At 38.9% G+C, this 20,725-nt stretch overlaps 1 protein-coding gene across 1 annotated transcript in view; it reads left to right on the top strand.

The window, feature by feature from the left end:
• The window catches only part of ARFGEF3 (ARFGEF family member 3), a 186,001-nt gene that overhangs the window by 73,940 nt on the left and 91,336 nt on the right, over positions 1-20,725 (top strand). The window contains exons 6-8 of the mRNA XM_044247931.1: positions 9,327-9,449; positions 12,841-12,883; positions 15,136-15,214. Of these exons, the coding sequence (XP_044103866.1) occupies positions 9,327-9,449; positions 12,841-12,883; positions 15,136-15,214 (245 nt within the window). The remainder of the gene's footprint in view (positions 1-9,326; positions 9,450-12,840; positions 12,884-15,135; positions 15,215-20,725) is intronic.

Raw genomic sequence — 20,725 nt, 5'->3', positions numbered from 1 at the left:
CGAAACATTTAAAGAATAACTAATTCCTATTCTCCTGAAACTGTTCCAAAAAATAGAAATGGAAGGAAAACTTCCAAGCTCATTTTATGAGGCCAGCATCATCTTGATCCCAAAACCAGACAAGGATCCCATCAAAAAAGAGAGCTATAGATCAATACCCTTGATGAACACAGATGAACTCACCAAAATACTAGCCAATAGGATTCAACAGTACATTAAAAGGATTATTCACCACTACCAAGTGGGATTTATTCCAGGGCTGCAAGGTTGGTTCAACATCCGCAAATCAATCAATGTGATACAACACATTAATAAAAGAAAGAACAAGAACCATATGATACTCTCAGTAGATGCTGAAAAAGCATTTGACAAAGTACAGCATCCCTTCCTGATCAAAACTCTTCAAAGTGTAAGGATCGAGGGCACATACTTCAATATTATCAAAGCCATTCATGAAAAACCCACCGCAAATATCATTCTCAATGAAGAAAAATTGAAAGCTTTTCTGATAAGGTCAGGAACACGGCAGGGATGTCCATTATCACCATCACCACTGCTATTCAACATAGTACTAGAAGTCCTAGCCTCAGCAATCAGACAACAAAAGGAAATTAAAGCATCCAAATCGGCAAAGAAGAAGTCAAACTATCACTCTTCGCAGATGATATGATACTATATGTGGAAAACCAAAAAAAACTCCACTCCAAAGCTGCTAGAACTTGGACAAAAATTCAGTAAAGTGTCAGGTTATAAAATCAAGGCACAGAAATCAGTTGCATTTCTCTACACCAACAACAAGACAGAAGAAAGAGAAATTAAGGAGTCAATCCCATTTATAATTGCACCCTAAACCATAAGATACCTAGGAAGAAACCTAACGAAAGAGGCACAGAATCTATACTCAGAAAACTATAAAGTACTCATGAAAGAAATTGAGGAAGACACAAAGAAATGGAAAAATGTTCCATGCTCCTGGATTGGAAGAATAAATATTGTGAAAATGTCTATGCTACCTAAAGCAATCTACACATTTAATGCAATTCCTATCAAAGTACCATCCATCTTTTTCAAAGAAATGGAACAAATAATCCTGAAATTTATTTGGAACCAGAAAAGACCTTGAATAACCAAAGGAATATTGAAAAAGAAAGCCAAAGTTGGTGGCATCACAATTCCGGACTTCAAGCTCTATTACAAAGCTGTCATCATCAAGACAGCATGGTACTGGCACAAAAACAGACACATAGATCAATGGAACAGAATAGAGAGCCCAGAAATAGACCCTTAACTCTATGGTCAACTAATCTTCGACAAAGCAGGAAAGAATGTCCAATGGAAAAAAGACAGCCTCTTCAATAAATGGTGTTGGGAAAATTGGACAGCCACATGCAGAAAAATGAAATTGGACCATTTCCTTATACCACACATGAAAATAGACTCAAAATGGATGAAGGACCTCAATGTGAGAAAGGAATCCATCAAAATCCTTGAGGAGAACACAGGCAGCAACCTCTTCGACCTCAGCCGCAGCAACATCTTCCTAGGAACATTGCCAAAGGCAAGGGAAGCAAGAGCAAAAATGAACTATTGGGATTTTATCAAGATCAAAAGCTTTTGCACAGCAAAGGAAACCGTGAACAAAACCAAAAGACAACTGACAGAATGGGAGAAGATATTTGCAAATGACATATCAGATAAAGGACTAATGTCCAAAATCTATAAAGAACTTAGCAAACTCAACACCCAAAGAACAAATAATCCAATCAAGAAATGGGCAGAGGACATGAACAGACATTTCTGCAAAGAAGACATCCAGATGGCTTCATGACACATGAAAAAGTACTCCATATCACTCGGCATCAGGGAAATACAAATCAAAACCACAATGAGATATCACCTCACACCAGTCAGAATGGCTAAAATTAACAAGTCAGGAAATGACAGATGCTGGCGAGGATGCGGAGAAAGGGGAACCCTCCTACACTGTTGGTGGGAATGCAAGCTGGTGCAACCATTCTGGAAAACAGCATGGAGGTTCCTCGAAATGTTGAAAATAGAACTGCCCTATGACCCAGCAATTGCACTACTGGGTGTTTACTCTAAAGATACAAACGTAGTGATCCGAAGGGGCATGTGCACCCGAATGTTTATAGCAGCAATGTCCACAATAGCCAAACTATGGAAAGAACCTAGATGTCCATCAACAGATGAATGGATAAAGAAGAAGTGGTATATATACACAATGGAATACTATGCAGCCATCAAAAGAAATGAAATCTTGCCATTTGCGACAATGTGGATGGAACTAGAGCGTATCATGCTTAGCGAAATAAATCAAGCAGAGAAAGACAACTATCACATGATCTCCCTGATATGAGGAAGTGGTGATGCAGCATGGGGTCTTAAGGGGGTAGGAGAAGAATAAATGAAACAAGATGGGATTGGGAGGGAGACAAACCATAAGTGACTCTTAATCTCACAGAACAAACTGAAGGTTGCTGGGGGGAGGGAGGTTAGGAGAAGGGGGGTGAGGTTATGGACATTGGGGAGGGTATGTGCTTTGGTGAGTGCTGTGAAGTGTGTAAATCTGGCGATTCACAGACCTGTACCCCTGGGGATAAAAATATAAGTTTATAAAAAATTAAAAATTAAAAAAAAAGAAATCATGAAAATGCTGCTGAGTTCACAAAGCCCTCTTTAAAAAAGAAGAAAAAAGGGAATGAAAAATCTGTATCCATTCCCTCCCCCCAAAAAAAAGAAATGATTTTGCATCAACGGAAAGAATTAACTATGTAAGAAAATTATACTGCCACAAAAAAGGAATTGCATTCTTTAGACTTCGGTGCAGTTATTTTGTAGATTCTCAGGTGCTTCTCACCTGCTCATTTAGCCTTTGAAAGTCTGCATCTTGGTTTCGAAAGCAGGACATCTCAGCCTAAAAACACCAGTTAGCTCCTGGAAGCTTTCTTAGTTGTATCTGAACTTTTCATAAAAATAAGCCTTTAACTTAATGAAAAATAAGTCTTTAACTTAATGAAAAAAAAAAAGTTGTATTGTCACTTTTGCTATTAGCTTGGGAAACAATTTATAAAAAAACATTTAAACCATTTAAAAGTCCTGTGGAAATGTTGAGAAAAAATCCAGACACCCTCTTCTTTCTTACCCCGCTGGAAGGGTGACTTTTGCTCAAGAACAGTGTTTACCCTGAAACCTGTTGATCAGGAAATAGGCATGTGTACTTAACTATGAAGAATGAGGCCATTTCCCCCAAGGCACTGTTGAAACAGTAAAAGGATCATTAAGCACTCAAAATGTAAATAAACTTTCATTTGTATGTCTCACGTTAGCTTGCTTAATTAAACTGTAATAATGAACGTTTTTCATCATACAGTTTTTCATGATACAGGAAGAATAAGACATATCGTCAAATTTAGAAATGGGTAATTATGAAATATGCAATATGTGTTTTCTGTTCAACTTCATGAATAATCAGAAATAAAAACTCCATATGGATACATAATCCTTCTTGCCATTGGTTGAAAGCTAGACCAAGATTTCTCCTAGCATGATGCGCAAATGAGCAGATTTGCTGTTGAGTTTTCCAGAGGTAGTAACTTAATATTGGAAGAAGCTGTGGGAGTAAAAATTGCCAAAGTCTTTGGGTAAAGGAAGAAGAGAAGTCATAGCCAGAAGTTCTGTGGAATGAATTTGAAAATGGTTAATGTTGTTTCTTTGGAAAGTTTCAGGGTGTATTCTCAAGCCTGCTCAAGGTTTCTCTGAGGGATTTTTCAAAGTGAGAAAGCCTTGTTTATAAATGTGTATTTGCTGGTTCAATCTTACTGACTCATGGGAAACTTCAAGTCTTTTATCTTATCAAGCCCAAGCAAAGTGTCTCAAAGACCATTCTTTGTTTAGGGTTCTTAGTTTCAGTGTCCTTCCTCTTTCACTCCATCTGTCCATCCATCCCTCAACTGCCAAACACTGGTTAATAATAATAACCAGCTAATAATGGTAGCTACTAGCTACTGAGTCGCTAGTGTGTGTCAATAAGTTGTGTTTTCTGTATATTCTCCTCTCATCTTTACCCCAACCAAGGCAGATGAAGAATCCCACGAAAAGTGAGAATAATTTGCTATCCAAGTTTCTACAGCTAGACATTCAAATTCAGACTTTTTATGTTTCAAATATGGGCTGGTAAGCACTGTATTATGTTGTTTCCTCACTACTATTAGTCTTAGAAAATGTTGGTAGAATCTTGCTGTAATAATATTGGCGACCACCTGACATTCGTAGGCGTCTCATCCACCTTGGATCTTCACCACGGTGCTTAGTTAAGAAACAGCAGTGTGGTGTTCTCACATGTGAAGCATAGTACTGAAGAATTTTACTTTTTTTGTGACCATAGATCCAAGTGACTGGCAGGCATGCGCCACCTTCTTAGGTATCTTTATGCATCAATACTCAGCTTAAGATCTCTGAGCTTTATGCTAGTGTCATATAAACCTGATGTTTATATGTTTATAGTTTCGTTTAGTGTCCCTTGTTACCCCATGGGAGTTCAAAACCATTAAGGCTGAAGACCTGCTACCAGAGATACCGATTTAATGATTCTAGTTGTCACTAAAGTATTTTTTTAAATTGGGCTGACTTCTAACTCCTGAATGTTCAGTGATACATTTTGGTTCTTTTAGTTTGATGTAGTAGCATTATTCTTGAGACATACAGCAAATTAAATATTCTACAGTTAAGGAGCAGATTAGTCCGCAGATAAAATCCAGAGGAAAAGTACACAGGACACCCGGTCATTTTTTCTTGGAAGCATCTTGTTTGTTATGTTCGAACCAAAACTGGGAGGAGAAACCCCACCTCCTTGCAAGAAAACTGGACAAGGGAGCCCAGACTGTTGTATCAAACTGGCTGAGGCCACTGAAATAAGGAAATCCTGTTCTAAGGAGGAACGTCTCCACTCTCCCTTCTGGAAACCCTTTCTTTTCTTCCTGCCGGGCCTGTCTTTATTGACTCTGATTTGACTCTTTGGAAGTGTCTGTTCTCTGCTTATTTGCTGCTGGATGGGCTTTGAGCAAACGAGTCCTTTTTCAAAGATTTTCCCCACTTCCCTATAACGTCTGACTTACACAGTTTTTGAAGAACTTACATGGAGTTAGAAGACACACAGAGCAGGTCAGAGATCCTCTCTACTTCATTTGGGCTAGTTCATAGGGCAGGGCTAGAGTTCAGTAGACCTTCTGGGGACCCCAATGCAGGAATTAAAGGTTGAGGTGCCTTAAGCCATTTTAATATGCCAGCTTAAGCCAAGAGGAATATGGAGGAGGAAAAGGGAAATCACAGTCAGAGGTGTCCACGTATGCTTGGACGCTTGAAAAATTTCCAAAAGGAAAATGAACACATTTCCCAACCCTGCATGGGGGTCCGGCTTACTTATACACATATTCCTTAGGAATAATAACTTCAGTTATTGTGTGTGTTGGGATGTGTGTGTGTGTGTGTGTGTGTGTGTGCGTGCGTGCACGTGTGCATCTGCACACGTGTGTGTGTGCGTCTCAGCAGGAACCATTTCCTGAGGTGCCTTCTATCACTTTCCCGCCTGTTACAGCTGTTCACCTGGAAGCGCCTTGGCCATCAGGTTGTCATCATGATTCAGTGTAGAGTTGAGACTTGTAGTAATGGTCAAAATCGTCTATGGTTCCAATGTGATCAACAAGCTTTCCTAACTTCCCTATATAAAAAGACATTTCTTCTGCTTTCTTGTAGCTAAGCCTTTGATCTTTCTATTTTTTATCACCATACATTATTTTTCATCTCCATAAAAATTTTCCCATTGAAAACACACTATCCGATCTGTTTATGGAACTTGTTACTCAGTATCATACACAGATTTAACAAAGCTGTGCCAGGAACCCCATTCGGATAGGAAAGAGAAGGCAAATGCTAAGTTCAGCAAAGCGAAGGTCATATGTATTTTGCGAAGCTAAACTGATTTCTCTTGCAGCGGCTACTTTAAAATTTGTCATCACTTTGGCCAATGCTGAGTATTAATTACATTCTATTATGCTGCTTTGTATTAAGTGATAATGATTCTGCCCTGGGTTTAACCGTGTACTGTTATTTATCCATCTTCTTACTTGAGGATACTGCTTACTCTGGTTGCTTATGTATGGCTTGCAGACTTATGTTTTCTTGTTCTTTTTCCTTCTGCTTTTGGAATTTGTTTTGCTTTATTAACTCTGTGGTTTTGCCCTCAGTTGTGTTTCGCATGCCATAAAGCTGGACGTCCGCAAATGCATGAAATGGCTAAAAAATCCGTTACGAAACTCCTCACTGCCCTGTGTCTTCGTGCATTCCCTGGCCATCAGGGGCCTGTGGCTTTTCACAAGGTATTTAACTTGGGCCTTTAAGCCTCTGGTAGAGATACAGGATTAGGGTCCTTAAGGGTCAACTCTGCACTACGAAAGCAAAGGGCACGGGGAGGTAGAAGTGCCACTGGAAATACTGTAAGAGGAAATTGATGAGCCTTTTCCCAGAAACTCAGCCTGCCTTTGGACTCGCTGTTCTCTCAACTTCTCCAATTCAGTGCGCTCATTTTAGCGCTACCCCAATGTAGAGGCAGAAAAACATTTACAAAGGGAAAAAGCATTGGCTTGGAATATAGTGGTCAGGTTTGTCATGAAAACCTTCCTTCTAGGACCCTTCCTTGTTTACCCATTTATTATGATTGTAAAAAGTATGAGAACCCTTTTTTTTTTCTTTTTCTTTTTTTTTTTTTTTTTTTAGAGAATGTCAAGATAGCGGATAGAGCATTTCTTTGTGTGGAATTAAAGATAGTAATATTATTAGGTACATGGTCATTTTTATATTTAAAAGGATACCCTTTTATCCTAGTAAGTACTTACATATCCATCGTAAGCAGAGTGAGCTTCTTAGATTAACCCTTTTTAAAATTTATTTAAGTAGGCTACACACCCAGAACGGAGCTCAATATGGGGTTTGAACTCACAACCCCGAGATCAAGACCTGAGCAGAGATCAACAGCCTGATGCTTAACAGACTGAGCCACCCAGGTGCCCCAAATTAATACCTTTTTTTTTTTTTTTTTTTTTAAGCCAAATAAGCCTGCAAGGAGTCCTTTCCAGTGTTGTACCCCTGGGATTAGCAACTAGAAGTGATGGTGATGTTAAAACTCAAAGAAATGCATTTGGCATTTAGGAAGTTCTTGCCCAGATACAGTACCATGTGCGTTACATAAACTCTGGTTCCTCCGTGCTTTCATTCATGGCTCTAAAGCCACTAATAAAATTTTTGAAGGAAGAATGTAGAGCCACTATGGCTCTCCGAATTTAAAAGAAGCATGCTTAGACTGAGTATGAGTTTAGCTCTCAAAATAGCTACTTTCTCATCTTTAATGCTTCTGCAGCTTCAAAATCCCCCTTCAATTAATGTCAGAGCTCAGAGATCTTAAAGACCAATAGCTATGAAGATTTCTGGGGAGAACATGGGATTTAAAGAAAACTGTTAAATTTTGAGTCACGAGTAGTCCTTCTCTGCTGAAGGACACTCCAGAGCATTTTTTGCCTCAAAGTGATGCCCCGCACTCATTTAGATGTATTTCCCGCATTTGCACTTCATTTCATGACATGCCAAGTATTCGCATTCCAGGATGAAGACAGTTTTTTTTTTCTACCGATGTATAGTTTGTGCCTTTGCAGACATTCTAATCCATGATCATTGGAGAAAATGAATTTAAAACTGACATGCCCTTTGATGGCAATTTGAAAAATAAATTATTTTGGAATTTGCTTTTCTTTTTTCGCTAAAAACAAATTAATCTAATTCAACTTCCAATTAAATTTATGAGTTGTAAATCCTCAATCGGACTACTAAGGATTCAGTAGATAAATTTAACTGTTGAAGACTATTTACTTTTACATTATTAATTTTACTGAAAAGTTATGACTGTGAGGCCCAAAAGAATGTTCCAGTATAAGCAATAGCGGCCATGAAGGTTAACACTTAATATCTCTTCCATCTCCCTTCTTATCCCTCAAATTAAGTTTGTCACTGAGGTGAGAACACTTTACTTTGATTATAGAAAATCTCAGAGTTATCCCTCAAAAAATAATTAAGGTACATTAAATCTCTTTCTTTTTGTGGGTCTAAATATACTTAGTAAACAGGAAAGGATGACCCACCTGATAGACAGAAAGCAGCAGGTAAATTTAAAGCATGCTTTTGTTGTTATGACCATCCCTATAGCTTCCAGAAGAATTAGAGGAAATAAAATCTGCAAAGTCATGACATTAAACATCATCATCATCAAATCCCCAAATTGAGATTTCTCCATGCTTGCAGCCATCAGGGAGTCTACTCAGATCCCAGTAGACATTCAGACTCACAAGACCCACATAGGCCACAACTCACATGACATCTGCTTAATAGATCCACAACAGGGAAGAGAAATAGGGCCCTGGCAGGCATTTCCCTCTCCCAGGAAGGAGTCTTTGCAGTTGTCCAGCAGCTACTCTGCAGGTCTCAGATGTCAGCCTTGAAACAAGAGATGAGAGCCCCCCTCGGTGGGTGCAGTCACCTTGGCTTAGAAGCCCCCATGTTTCCACCACGGAGGAACCAGAATTTCCATAACAACTCCATGAGCAGAGCTGGCGGAAGTCTCTCAGAGGACATGAGCAATGACAAGATTCACGCAGGAAACCCAAACCTGTGACTTCTCGCCAGGTTCCTAAAGTCCATCCATAGTTTTTCCAATTCAGATGCAACATAGTCATCGAGAGACACTTTTACCCTAAGCCACGCTGTTCAGTTACCCAGCCGATTGTCCATTTGTGTCAGGTTTCCAGAACACAGCTAGAGCGTAAATCCAAGATCACTGTTTACAGTGCAGGAGAAAGGGATTAACAGTCCTTTCCCCATACTTCATAACATAGGAGTGAGTAAATTCTGTTCCTGTTTGACCATGGAAGGAGTTTTTCCGGATTAATTTCCAGACACCTGAGTTTGCTCTCGGTAGAATTATCTGGCATATCTAAAAATCACTCCTTTGCATTCTCCTATGCTGCTCAGAACAGTAAGTTCTGAGAGTGATAATCTTTAGGAAAATGTTACTTGCCTATCGGCTTCAAAACAAATTTTCAGGGATTTTAAAGATTTATAGTACTCATCAATAATTAGTCCTAAATCAGGCTGACTTTCTGTACAAGAGGGATTTACTGTCCTCTCTGGTTAATTCCAAAGCATGCTGGTAATGAACTGGTTATCTACAGAGCGTGTATGTTGCTATCTTATCTCTTTACCAGGTGTGCATTGAGACATACATATGTAGCTGTCACCAACGTAGTATAAACACGGCTGTGCGGGCAACTCTCAGTCAAATGCTGAGTGACTTGACTTTACAGTTACGACAAAGGCAGGAGAACACGGTGAGCGGGCTTGCCGGCGTCTCTGTGTAACTGCATGCTGCGTGTCCCACACCCTTGATGCTCCCTCCTCTCCCACCAGCTGCCAGGGCGGCCTCCTCCTGAAGCAGTGGGGGAGGCTTGCTTGGTTTAGAAGAACATTCCTTTATATAAATTCAGCTCTTTATATTTTTGCCTGTTTAAAGTTTTGAGAGTTGTTTTTCCTTATGGTTCCTATCATTTTTTAGTCATTATTGAAAATTTTATATAAAAATATTGTTAATATCCTAACAAATACCAGAAGTAAGTTCAAAATTGGGCAAAATTAATAGCAATTAATTACATGCTTTGAGGCTTGGTGTCTGTTGCTCTTTGTTAACTAAAAGATTGTTCCAGATCTTTCTTCATCTTCTGGGACCATCAAGGTAAAGCTTGATTTGCCTTCTCTCTGTCACCAAAGTCCTTTGGCACTTATTGATCTAAACTTGAACAGACTGTCTAAAATGAGTGTTCCCAAGAAAAATGTAAATGTTGTTGGCTTCTCATATATTTTATCTTTGGGGAATGTTAATGAAGGAGATGATGATTCTTTAAAATAGGGATGTGGTGGTTTTTTTTATCTGCTTCTGAATAATTCAGATTAAAATTCTTTAAAAATCTACAAGAAGTATTCTGAAATGAACACTTTATTATTCTCTAGAATAGGAAATCTCAGGGGCGGTCTGAAATATCTCAGAAGTTAACTTTATAGAAGTGAAGTCCTCATGTTTAACTTAAATTATCTAATTTTTAACCTCAATTATTTTCTAATTTTTACAGTTGAGTGGAACCTTAGGACTTTTCTAGTCAAATTCTTTTAGCCCTCATTTTACAAATGAGGAAGATGAAGCCCAGAAAGGTGAAATTGAAATCTAAAATGAATGAGCTTATCAGTAAAAGAGCCAGAACTAAGTCACTGGGCTCTTGCTTCTGCAGCAGATAGAGTTTGAAAAAGCAACACTAGTCTGAAAATGCAAACACTTTTTTTTTAATGGTTGTTGGTTTTTGTTTGTTTGTTTGTTTTTTCACATTTTTACGTTTGCTATGTCCACAGCCCAAGTTTCTATTAAAAAATTGTTTTATCTTGAGAGTATTACCTTAGGTTACCCTTTGTTAAAAACTACTTCACTTAAATTAGGATTTTGAGTATTATAGCATGGAAATAGTAGTTAAAAGGAAATTCAAATTATAAATAGCAAACATGCTAAGAAAAGAAACCCAAAAAACATTAAAAACACATTTTAAAAGAAGTAAACCTAAGACGTTGAAAATCTTGTATTAATCATACATTTGTAGTTCGTCCTTGCTAAATGGCAATGTGATGAAATAATATAATATTAATGGTGTCTCCATGTTTTGAGATGAAACATTTAAATGAAGCTTTGTAGTTTCAAAGTGATTTCCATTGTATCCCTTTACTTAATCTTATTTTTAAAATGTTAAGAAGGAGAATATGAGGCTTTAAGTGAAACGACTCAGCCTTTTAGCTCACCTTGCTCTTCTGTAGGAAGGATAACAGGCACATTATAAAGGTCAGGGTAAAACCCAGAGTGTGTGACTCTTGATCATGGGGTTATGAGTTTGAGCCCCACATTGGGTGTAGAGATTGCTTAAAAATAAAATCTTAAAAAAAAAAAAACACCTCAAAAACTCAGAGGGTTATCTTCCTTTGCTTGTGGTATTATGTGTCTAACGAGCCCTCTGGTCCTGCTCATCACGGACCATCTGGACTTACCCAACCTGAGGCAAGATCCCAAATTAGGTGGAAAATTAGTGTTTCCTGTCATTTCTTTTCCATTACTCATGCAGTCCGCAAAGATGTTTCCATGTCCCAGAAAAATAATTCTCAGGATGCTAATATTTGAAGCATATGCAATGTCTACTAGAGGGAGACCTAAGTTTTGTCAGCTAAGAACAGTGATTTTTTAAAAAGCTAGTAAAGGCAAGTGGACTACAGGAGTGGAGAGGTTCATTCAAAAGAGACTGTGTGTTCGCCCACAGCCCACCTAGCCTTACCTGGGGAAGATATGTAGTGTGTACCATGACCCCTCCCAGGAACGCATCATGGGCCACCTCAGAATTAGGAAGGCTTAAATACAACAGAAAGAAAATGAATCTAGAATGCCAAAACCCTTAGCAGGAAATGTACAGTTGATCCTTGAACAACATGGGTTTGGACCACACGAGTCCACTAATAGATTTTCTTCGTAAATATAGTACTGTATTTTTTCTTATGATTTTCTTAATACTTTCTTTTTTCTATCTTGCTTTATTTAAAAAAAAAACAGAATATTTTACATATGGCATACAAAATATGTGTTTATGGACTTGTTTATGTTATTGGTAAGGTTTCTAGGGAACACTATGCTCTTAGTAGTCATGTTTTAGGGGAGTCAGAAGGGACACACAGATTTTTTTTTTTTTTTACTCTAGGGGTAATAGGTTCCCCCAACCCCCACATTGTTCATACATCACTTGTAATTTCAATTTAATGGCTATCCTTACTCCCAGAACAGATCACACAATTTGATTTTGTGCTGTCAGGATCTTGGAGTTACTATCAAGCTTTATTGTCGAATTATTTAGGTGATGAAAGGCATTGTTAAATTATAAGTTACTAATTTCAAAAAGCAAAAATATCACATGTAAATACTGGGATGTAGGTGGTAGTGCTTCTCCTGTCCTTTAAAGATGATTCAGATGTATTTTCTCCAGAAAATGTTACTCTACACTCTCTATCTATTTAGCCACGGCTGAGCTGTAGATATTGACATAGCCTTTCACCATGAATGCTATGAAAGCCGCTGAGCTTGCAAATTGATGAACAAGGAAAAGTAAAAATATGTGCTTGTAACAAGTTTAAAAGACAAAACAGTGCCCTGGGAGGATTTCTGTGTCTGGCGGATGATCAGCCAGAAAATACCCTTTTCTCTCCCAGTGCTCAGAGGTATGAAAACTGAAGAACCTTTCTACAGACCTCTATTTTAATCCTTTTCATTACTAAGAGTCCGTATTCAGTAGGTGCCAACCAAAGTATAGGCTGTGACCTTGGAACAAGCCATCTGTGCAAAAGTAACTCACCTGTTTTTATAGGGACAGCTCCAGGCCCTAGCTCAGCGCCCTGGAATCATACAATGAGCAAAGGGCTTAAACCTTTATGAAGATTGTGGAGTCTGGAATGAATTATTTTAGGAACTGATGAGCTCAGTTCCAGACATCAGAGGCTTCTCCCAAATACCATGGGTAATGAAATGCTATCAAGACCTGGAGGGGCCACTCAGAATGATATTTGTTCCCTAGAATTTTCCATGGTGTAGGAGTCAGGAATTTTGGTGCCTGAATCTCCTAATTGTCCTGTGTGTGTTTCCCTTGCTAGATAATTGAAAACCCGGATGTCCCACAGGAATTCAGGAATCAAGGTATTGCATTTGATTTTTGCTAGTTCAGTTTAAAAAGCGAGTCTAAGAATGCCTACTATGTGCTTGGCACTGGGGATATAGAGGTGAGTGGGGCTCTCAGGGAGCTCTCCGGAGGTTCTGCTTAGCTTTGCTTTACCAGCTAGTACTTCATCAGCTGTTCCCTAACCTTCCTTCTGGCCCTGTACCCTGCCCCTACACCTATTTCTGTTCCAACTCTGTGAAGGAGAGGAACTTTTCATATACCTCCCTGTTGGAGGCTAGGGCTTTTTTTGTGGCTTTGTTTTTGTTGTTGTTGTCATTGTTTTGTTTTTACTTTGTTTTGTTCTCCATGAAGTAAGGTTTATTAATTGTTAAAATGAGAATTGGATAGAGGGTTGTAGAAACCTGATTGGCATAGAGCTGTTGTACCACAGTAAGTTGGTGAAATGCCATTTTTTTAATATGAAAAAAAGTTAATCTCACAGGGAATCTGACAGTAGGACAAACAGCCCAATATAGGTGGCAGATGAAATCCAAGTAAGGAATTTCATTCTGACCCAGAGGAAAAGGAAAAACAGAGGTCTACCCATAACTGACAAGCAGTTTGTCTTTTGTTTTTTGGGGTCTTTTATTTTGTTTCTTAGTTTGGTAGTATTTTCTGAAAAGATATGAAAAATTCAAACCATTGAATTTAGAAAATGGAAACATGTTTTATCTCATATTTTATTCAGTAATTTAAAAAATACTAGAAAATCTGCTTTTCTTTGATATCTTTGCATGTTTATAATAAGAAAAGGTGGAGGTGAGAGGAAAGTTGGTTACAGAGAGGATGAAAAGGGGAATAAAAGGCGGAAAGAAATGCAGCCAAGCAGCCACAATTAGGAGACACAGAATGAAGGAAAAAAATGAGAAAGGTATTAAGTCATCTGAAAGATTGCTTGAGCTTGTGTTTTTCATTCCCCCTCGCTCCCTTCTTGGGCTGCCGACCAGAACATGCTTCAGCATCTCGCCACCTGTGGAAGCTCCCAGTGACGCACTCCACCTGTCTTTCCCTCTCTTGGGTCATTGTGGTTCTGTAAAACCTTCACTTTGGTTTTATAAACCAAAGAGGAGGTCCAAGTCCTCTTGGCCACAGGTTTATCTTTTAAAAATATATATTAGTAAAAGGTGGATGGATCCACTGACTTTTATCTAAAACTTTGTTTAAGGAATAAATGGGTTTTATTTATTTTTAATGGTGTCTTATTGTTGTCTTATCATTTCTCAGTTTTGTTTCTTCATGGAAGAGCATAAATTCTCAGGATTAGCTATTTCTCTTTCCCATCCTCCTCTGACTTCACTGTCATTTTCTGTCTTATGCTCTTGCCATTTTTTTCTCCATCATTCTTGACCTCATGGTCATTTTTTTTTTTTTATCTCTACATTCATCAAGTACTCAGCCACAATTGTATAGATCTTTAAAGGTGTTTGTTATTAGAAAAACAAACGCTTTCACTTGTTATATCACTGGGCCCAACAATTCTGTGAGATTGGGATTATTTGTACCCATTCCCCCAAAGGGAGAACTGAAGCTTACCCAAACTCTCATGGTCAGCAAGTTGTGGACCAGTACCTGACCAGATTCTAAATTTCACCCTCTCTCCAACACATTCAGTGCTTCTGTGGGTGTTTTGTTGCTAGCTTCTGAACATGAAATGTCTGGAGGAAAAATTATTTCTTCTGGCCTTGGTCATTGCTCTGTTAGCAACTGTGTGCCCTGAGGATGCTGGGAAAATAGGTAAAGTAGTGCAAATGGGGAGTAAGTTATTTTGCCATCTTTCCCTGGTTCCTTAGTTTGAGAAGCCCATCTTTCTTCCATGCTGCCACATTTTATCTCTTTGATACAACTCAAATCTGCTCAAGAGATCCAGAAATTTCAAACATCAGAATTGGGATACATTTGTAGTCTACCGACCTAAATACTGTGGAAATTGTTGTCAGTTGTATTATTTCTTAAATTAATGAACTCTCCTTTTGTTAAGTATGAATGAGTTTAATTTATAATAGTAAACAATGTATCATTTTCTTTTTGAACCTAATTTTTGAAGTGTTTTACTTCAGAAATGAATAATTATATTTTCTATGATCATTTTAGTGACCTGAGGAAGGCTCAGCATCTGAAAACCTTCTTTTCAGTCCTGAAAACATCAAAAGCAGAGGAGGAGAAGGGCTGTTGAGGAAGCTTCTAGTGCCCTCTTCCAATGTCTAATGCTTGTAATCTCTTCTGTTTGAAGGGTCGACAGTTGAGTCCCTCTGTGACGACCTTGTCTCTGTGCTTACTGTTCTGTGTGAGAAGCTGCAAGCTGCCATTAAGTAAGTGCCTTCAACATTGGTGTTCTTATTCACCACTAGTCTATTTCTGAGACAAATTTTGTCTACAGCATCACTTACAATTACAGATTATAAGGGCAATGGTTACCCCCATTGGTATTCACCTGCCAATCCTGAGAAATCTATTCAGTGACTTAGGGCAAGTCCACAATACCAATACCATGACCGAAGGATATAACTTTCTCATGAGAAATGGGAAAACAATAGCTTTCAAAGAAGACTTAATCCCTCAAACATGGAGCTGAGTGAGAAGAATGTTGGTTAAGAGGTAGTTAACAAAGTTAGTTGTTGTAACCCGGGCACATCCCAGCTATGTGACTCTAAATGAGTCTTCTCACTGACCTCTGCTAATGGCAAGGACAGACTCTGTGGTCTTTCTATATTTCTTCTAACATTTCCACATTTCCATGTGAGTTCACATGTATATTTTTGAAAAGAACACATTGTTCTTTTATATACTCATTTTTTGTATGCCAGTTTAATCCTCAATATTAGCCCATATAGATGATATCCACTGCTCCAACTCTCCATGTAGTAAGTTAACTTATTAATTCATGCATCTTTAGTAAAGCCAAATCATAAAAGGACTAGACTTTCCAAGATGAGATGAAAAGCCTCTACCAGCTACATATATAATTAATTACAAAATCTATAACACAATACAATTCTGAAATGCTTTTTGAGTTAAAGACACTATAATTTGCTAGTAACTAGAATATTTGGTAATTCAGAAAACTTTTACTCGTAGAATTTTTTATATACTAATAAGTTGGATAGTCTAGTTGAGACATTAGTGAGGCTTCTCACTTTGCTGGAAAAGTTGCAGAAACTTGTTGGGTTTTTGTTTTTGTTCTTGTTTCTTTTTTAAATAAACTTGGGATTTTTGAAAGCTAAGCTTAGAATGGCTCTTTAGAGTTTTTGCCCAATGGTTTCTTTATGGTGTATCCATCATTCCTTTAGGTCACTTGCACATTTTGACCAAATGAAGCTCCCTTCATATTAGGCACTTAAACAATGAAGAGATCTAGTGAATCCATAGGTACTACAAGTGAAAAAGAAAAACACTTCTTCCACAAGCCCCACCTGCAAGTTTCTCTCACCCCTGGACCCTGGGCAGAACATTATTTTTCCTCAGAGGGGATATGTCTAAAAGCAGATGCCATGTGTAGTTGGCTTCTCCTTACTCTGCTCAAGTCTCCATCTCCCCTGACCATGGAGAGTTAGGGCAGTAGGCCTGGGGCCCAGACTATGATCCTAACCTCAAGATTCTAACACCAACTACAATGACCCCATCTGTAGAGTCTTCATGTGACCTGATTACCTTGGGACGGTTCCAGGTTGTACCTATCTGTATGATTGTAATCATCCTCCTTCACTCTTGGTAGGGTCCTGGCTGGGATAGGTTATATATTCACTCTATGTATCCATGATCCAGGTTTCAATTTCTTCTAGTGCTCACTCCTTTCCACACCTACCTAGTTCTACTACCTCATGGCAAGGCCAGTGGTTATGTCAGAGCTGGGGGATGCTTCTCATTGGCTTGTTTTCTCCTAAGATATAAACATATCTGGTGTTTAATCACTATTGGCTCAACTACCTTATCTTTGTTGCATTAGATGGGTAAAACCTGTTTGGCCCCTTACTACCTCTTGACTTTGTACAGAGCTCTCAACCACTGAAAGCTTATATATCCTGTAAAATAATTGTTATTTATTATATTTGTGTGATACACTATTAGTGATGTAAAATATATTAAGTTTTTTGTAAGAATGAAATGAGAAAATTTACTTAAAAGATAGTTGAGTCCCAATAACCAAAGATTACCTGAGGCTAAGAGAATTTGGTTTATCAACTTGTATTAACGAAGGAACCTATACACTCTGGGGAGCCAAGGGTAATCAGGCAAAGGATGTTAGGAGGGATTGTTATGGATTCAAACCAGAGTTAGGCGTTCTGGAGTGGGTGAAAGGAACCGAGGCTCTGTTCAAGGATTGGGTGCTGTCAGAAAGTAGGGGCATTCCCAGGATGGGACATCTTCATTTTTATTGAGCTGATGGGAGGAACAGTTAAGGAGCTGTCATTGTAGAAGAAACAGGAGTCATTTACAGGGGAGGGTGATATTTGGTCATTTTTGTAGTCATACAGGATTCCTTTTTTTAAATCTCTGATCAGACCAATTCATAGATTGGCTTTCATTTTGTTCTGCTGCCATTGTGAAGAGTCCTCATCCAATATTAACATTCTGTGAAACTGTTTGTGTACCCCAGGGGGACATCCCAGCTGGCTGGTAGTAACTAGGCAGTCGCCAGCTGTCAAAGATGCTTCTTCTCCATCCTCCACCCCCTCAGGTCTCAGCATTATGAGGGAAAAAAACAAAGACCATCAAAACTTTAAAAAATGTAAAGGCTATGTTCATTACCTTGCAATCAAGGGGGAAAAAATTGCACATTTTTTTTTCCTGAACAGTGTACTAAAAGAAAGCTAAGATTTTAAGTACTAAAAAACCTCAAGGCAGTTATGCCATTAATATTTGAAAATCAGCCACCAAGGTAAGTCTGAACAAATCTATAGGTCTATGAATGATAGATTTAAAACATACCATTGTTCACTGGTCAAGACTGTCTTCAGCTAGGTCCAATAAGTGCTTCAAGTTCATGGCTCTTTAAAACCTAGATGTCTCTAACATCAGCTGAAGGGACTGCCATCTGTAGAGTGACCACATGATCTAGTACACCTGGGACAGTCTGAGGTTACACCTGTTGTACTTATTATAGATTGTCAGTATTGCTATCTTCTAGGAAGTTTGGGATAAATGGAATATTTTTAACTGCATAGTGCCTAACATGTGATAAATATTTGATATTCTAAAATTATTTGTTTACTTTTAGAATTGTCAGTGCTACTTCCGGTTTATGATGCAGTTTGGGACATTGAACTTTTACATCAGACATTTGTAGAATATTAGAAAAATATATTGCACAAACACACACTGCAAACGCATGTATACACATATTACCAACTAAAGGGCATAGATTTCTATCAGTCACTAAAACAAGGATGAAAACATTTTTTGAACCATATGACTTGGGAATTGATTTTAAACAGGAAAAGTAATTCATGCAGCAAATACATGGTTTTCTAGGATTTCTTATTGGACTTTAGCTCAAAGATGGTTTTAGGCATGTTGTTACAGAAATTAATGGTTTTTATAGGATTCCCATGGTCTTGCTTGGTTTTTCAATGCAATGCCCCAGCCATCATTTTGTCTCTGGAGACTGTTCACTGTGTTTTGAGTATGGCCTTTCCCATCATGATTCCATTTCCCTAAGATGAGGGTTCTGTTGCTAAGGACACTGGGGTACAGCCTGCTTAAGCATTAGCTTCAACAGGAGACCTGTAAGGCCACCTGGTCAGATGGTACCATGCTCTCGGCTACTTTCAATCTGGTGGTTCTCTTTATTCTTCTTGTTAAGTTTCCACATCTTTTACAATTTTTTCTGAATTTGCTACCCAAACTCCTTTTATTTCTACTAGCTAAACTTGATACTTCTCCTACCTTCTAAATATCTTCTTCCTCTGAAATCACACTATGGTCAGTACTTTCCCTCAACAGCCATTTCCAAAAATTAGTGCCCACATACCTCATTTCACTCTGTAAGGGTATGTATTCATGATACGCTCAGTCTCCCGGGAGGATTTTCAAAATTCATCCAGGTATGCAGAATAACTCACATGCCTTGGAGATGTGTTATTAATAGAACTCTATATTAGGCATGTTGAGTTACATGATGCTTTTTAAATCCAAGGGTTTTAGGAAGGATAATTGGGCTTAGAAAGATATTTATTCATCCTCTGCCCATTGGTCTCCTATCAGCCTCTCCCCACTTCCCTCCCCTCCCAGTGCCGAATATCGGACAAGTGTACACCGAAGCAGTCTCAGGACCAATGAGACAAGGCCAGGTGTTCCTATCGTGTTTAATTTCATTCCACTTCTTACACAATTCCGTAAGTCCCTCTCTCCTTTTGCTACCTAAATTTGAATTGTCTCAAGGAGGAAGGGGTAAGATCCAAATGATTCATCATCAAACAAAACTCTAAGAACTCCAGAGATCCAGACTGTGCTGCCAGATTACCTTCGCAGGGACCTTGTCGGGATGGGGCTCCTTAGCTTTCAGGGCCCACTGGTCCACTCACGAGAGTCCTTCTCCATGGCTCTTGAGCCTGGGAAGAAGTTCAGAGATGGGCAGAGAATGAGACCAGCAGCTCCTCAACCTGCCAGCCATGAAATGCTCCAACGGAAGACCTGGCCGAGGGACTCGCAACCCTCCATGTTGGCAGATTTTTCCTCATGTGTTTTGAATGGGTTGGCTGGCTTCTTGGCTTCTCGCCACGCCTTTCACATATTTGTCTGTCTACAGTCAGACAAATAAGAACTGCACACACACAGGGCACATGCCGTGTGTATCTCGCAAGGCGCACATGTGGAGTCCGCTTACATTTCGACAGCTCTTTTAGTGACGTGACTCATGCAAGGCCATGAGCACCCATTTTTGCAGACTGCAGCAGCCCACAGAAAAGCTGCTGTGTTTGGTCTCCAAGGAGACTCCCAGACCAGTTACCTTGGTGATGCCTCCTCTCTGTCATCGGGTGTGATGGCGCGGGCTTGCAGTATTGCTGCCGCGTGCGTTCTCTGCAGATACTCAGAGGAAACTTGACTGCTCATGGCTTTCCTGTGGGTCTATTCCCAGTTTCAGAACCTGGGAATCTTTATCATCTACAATTCTTTTCGTTCTGCAATGTGAGACTGCCAGTTTGAAAGATAGATGTTTTTGAATGGGGACACTTAATAATTTTTTTTACTATATCTTATTTAAATTCAATTAGTAACATGGAGTGTATTATTAATTTCAGAGGTAGAGTTCAGGGATTCATCCGTTGCATGTAACACCCAGTGCTCATTACATCGGGTGCCCTCCTTAATGTCTATCACCCAGTTACCGCATCCCCCTACCCCACCTCCCCTCCTATAGCCCTCAGTTTGTTTCCTGTAGTTAAGAGTCTCTTATAGTTTGTCTCCCTCTCTGCTTCTGTCTTATTTTATTTTTCTCTCCTTACCCCTATGAGCCTCTGTTTTGTTTCTTAAAATCCACATGTGCTGAAGTCATAGGATAATCATCTTTCTCTGATTGACCTATTTTACTTAGCATAATACCCTCCAGTTCCATCCATATCATTGCAAATGGTAAGATTTCTTTTTTTGTGATGGCTGAGTAATGAGTCCGGTGATTGGTCAGAAAGAGGAACCTGAGACTATAGCAGAGATGGTCCTTTCAGAACTTTTTCAAAATGTGGCTTATTGGTTTATGACCCTTCTGTTTTACCTTCTCCAATCTGTTCATTTCTACAACTTCCAGAATGATTGTTCTAAAATGTACATTTGGTCCTGTCCCTTTTCTACCTGCAGAATAAAGTCCAGAACAAGTCCTCCCCATC

The sequence above is a fragment of the Neovison vison genome, chromosome 1 (assembly GCF_020171115.1).
Source record: "Neovison vison isolate M4711 chromosome 1, ASM_NN_V1, whole genome shotgun sequence".
Lineage (NCBI taxonomy): Eukaryota > Metazoa > Chordata > Mammalia > Carnivora > Mustelidae > Neogale > Neogale vison.
This window is presented reverse-complemented; position numbering and strand designations above follow the sequence as displayed.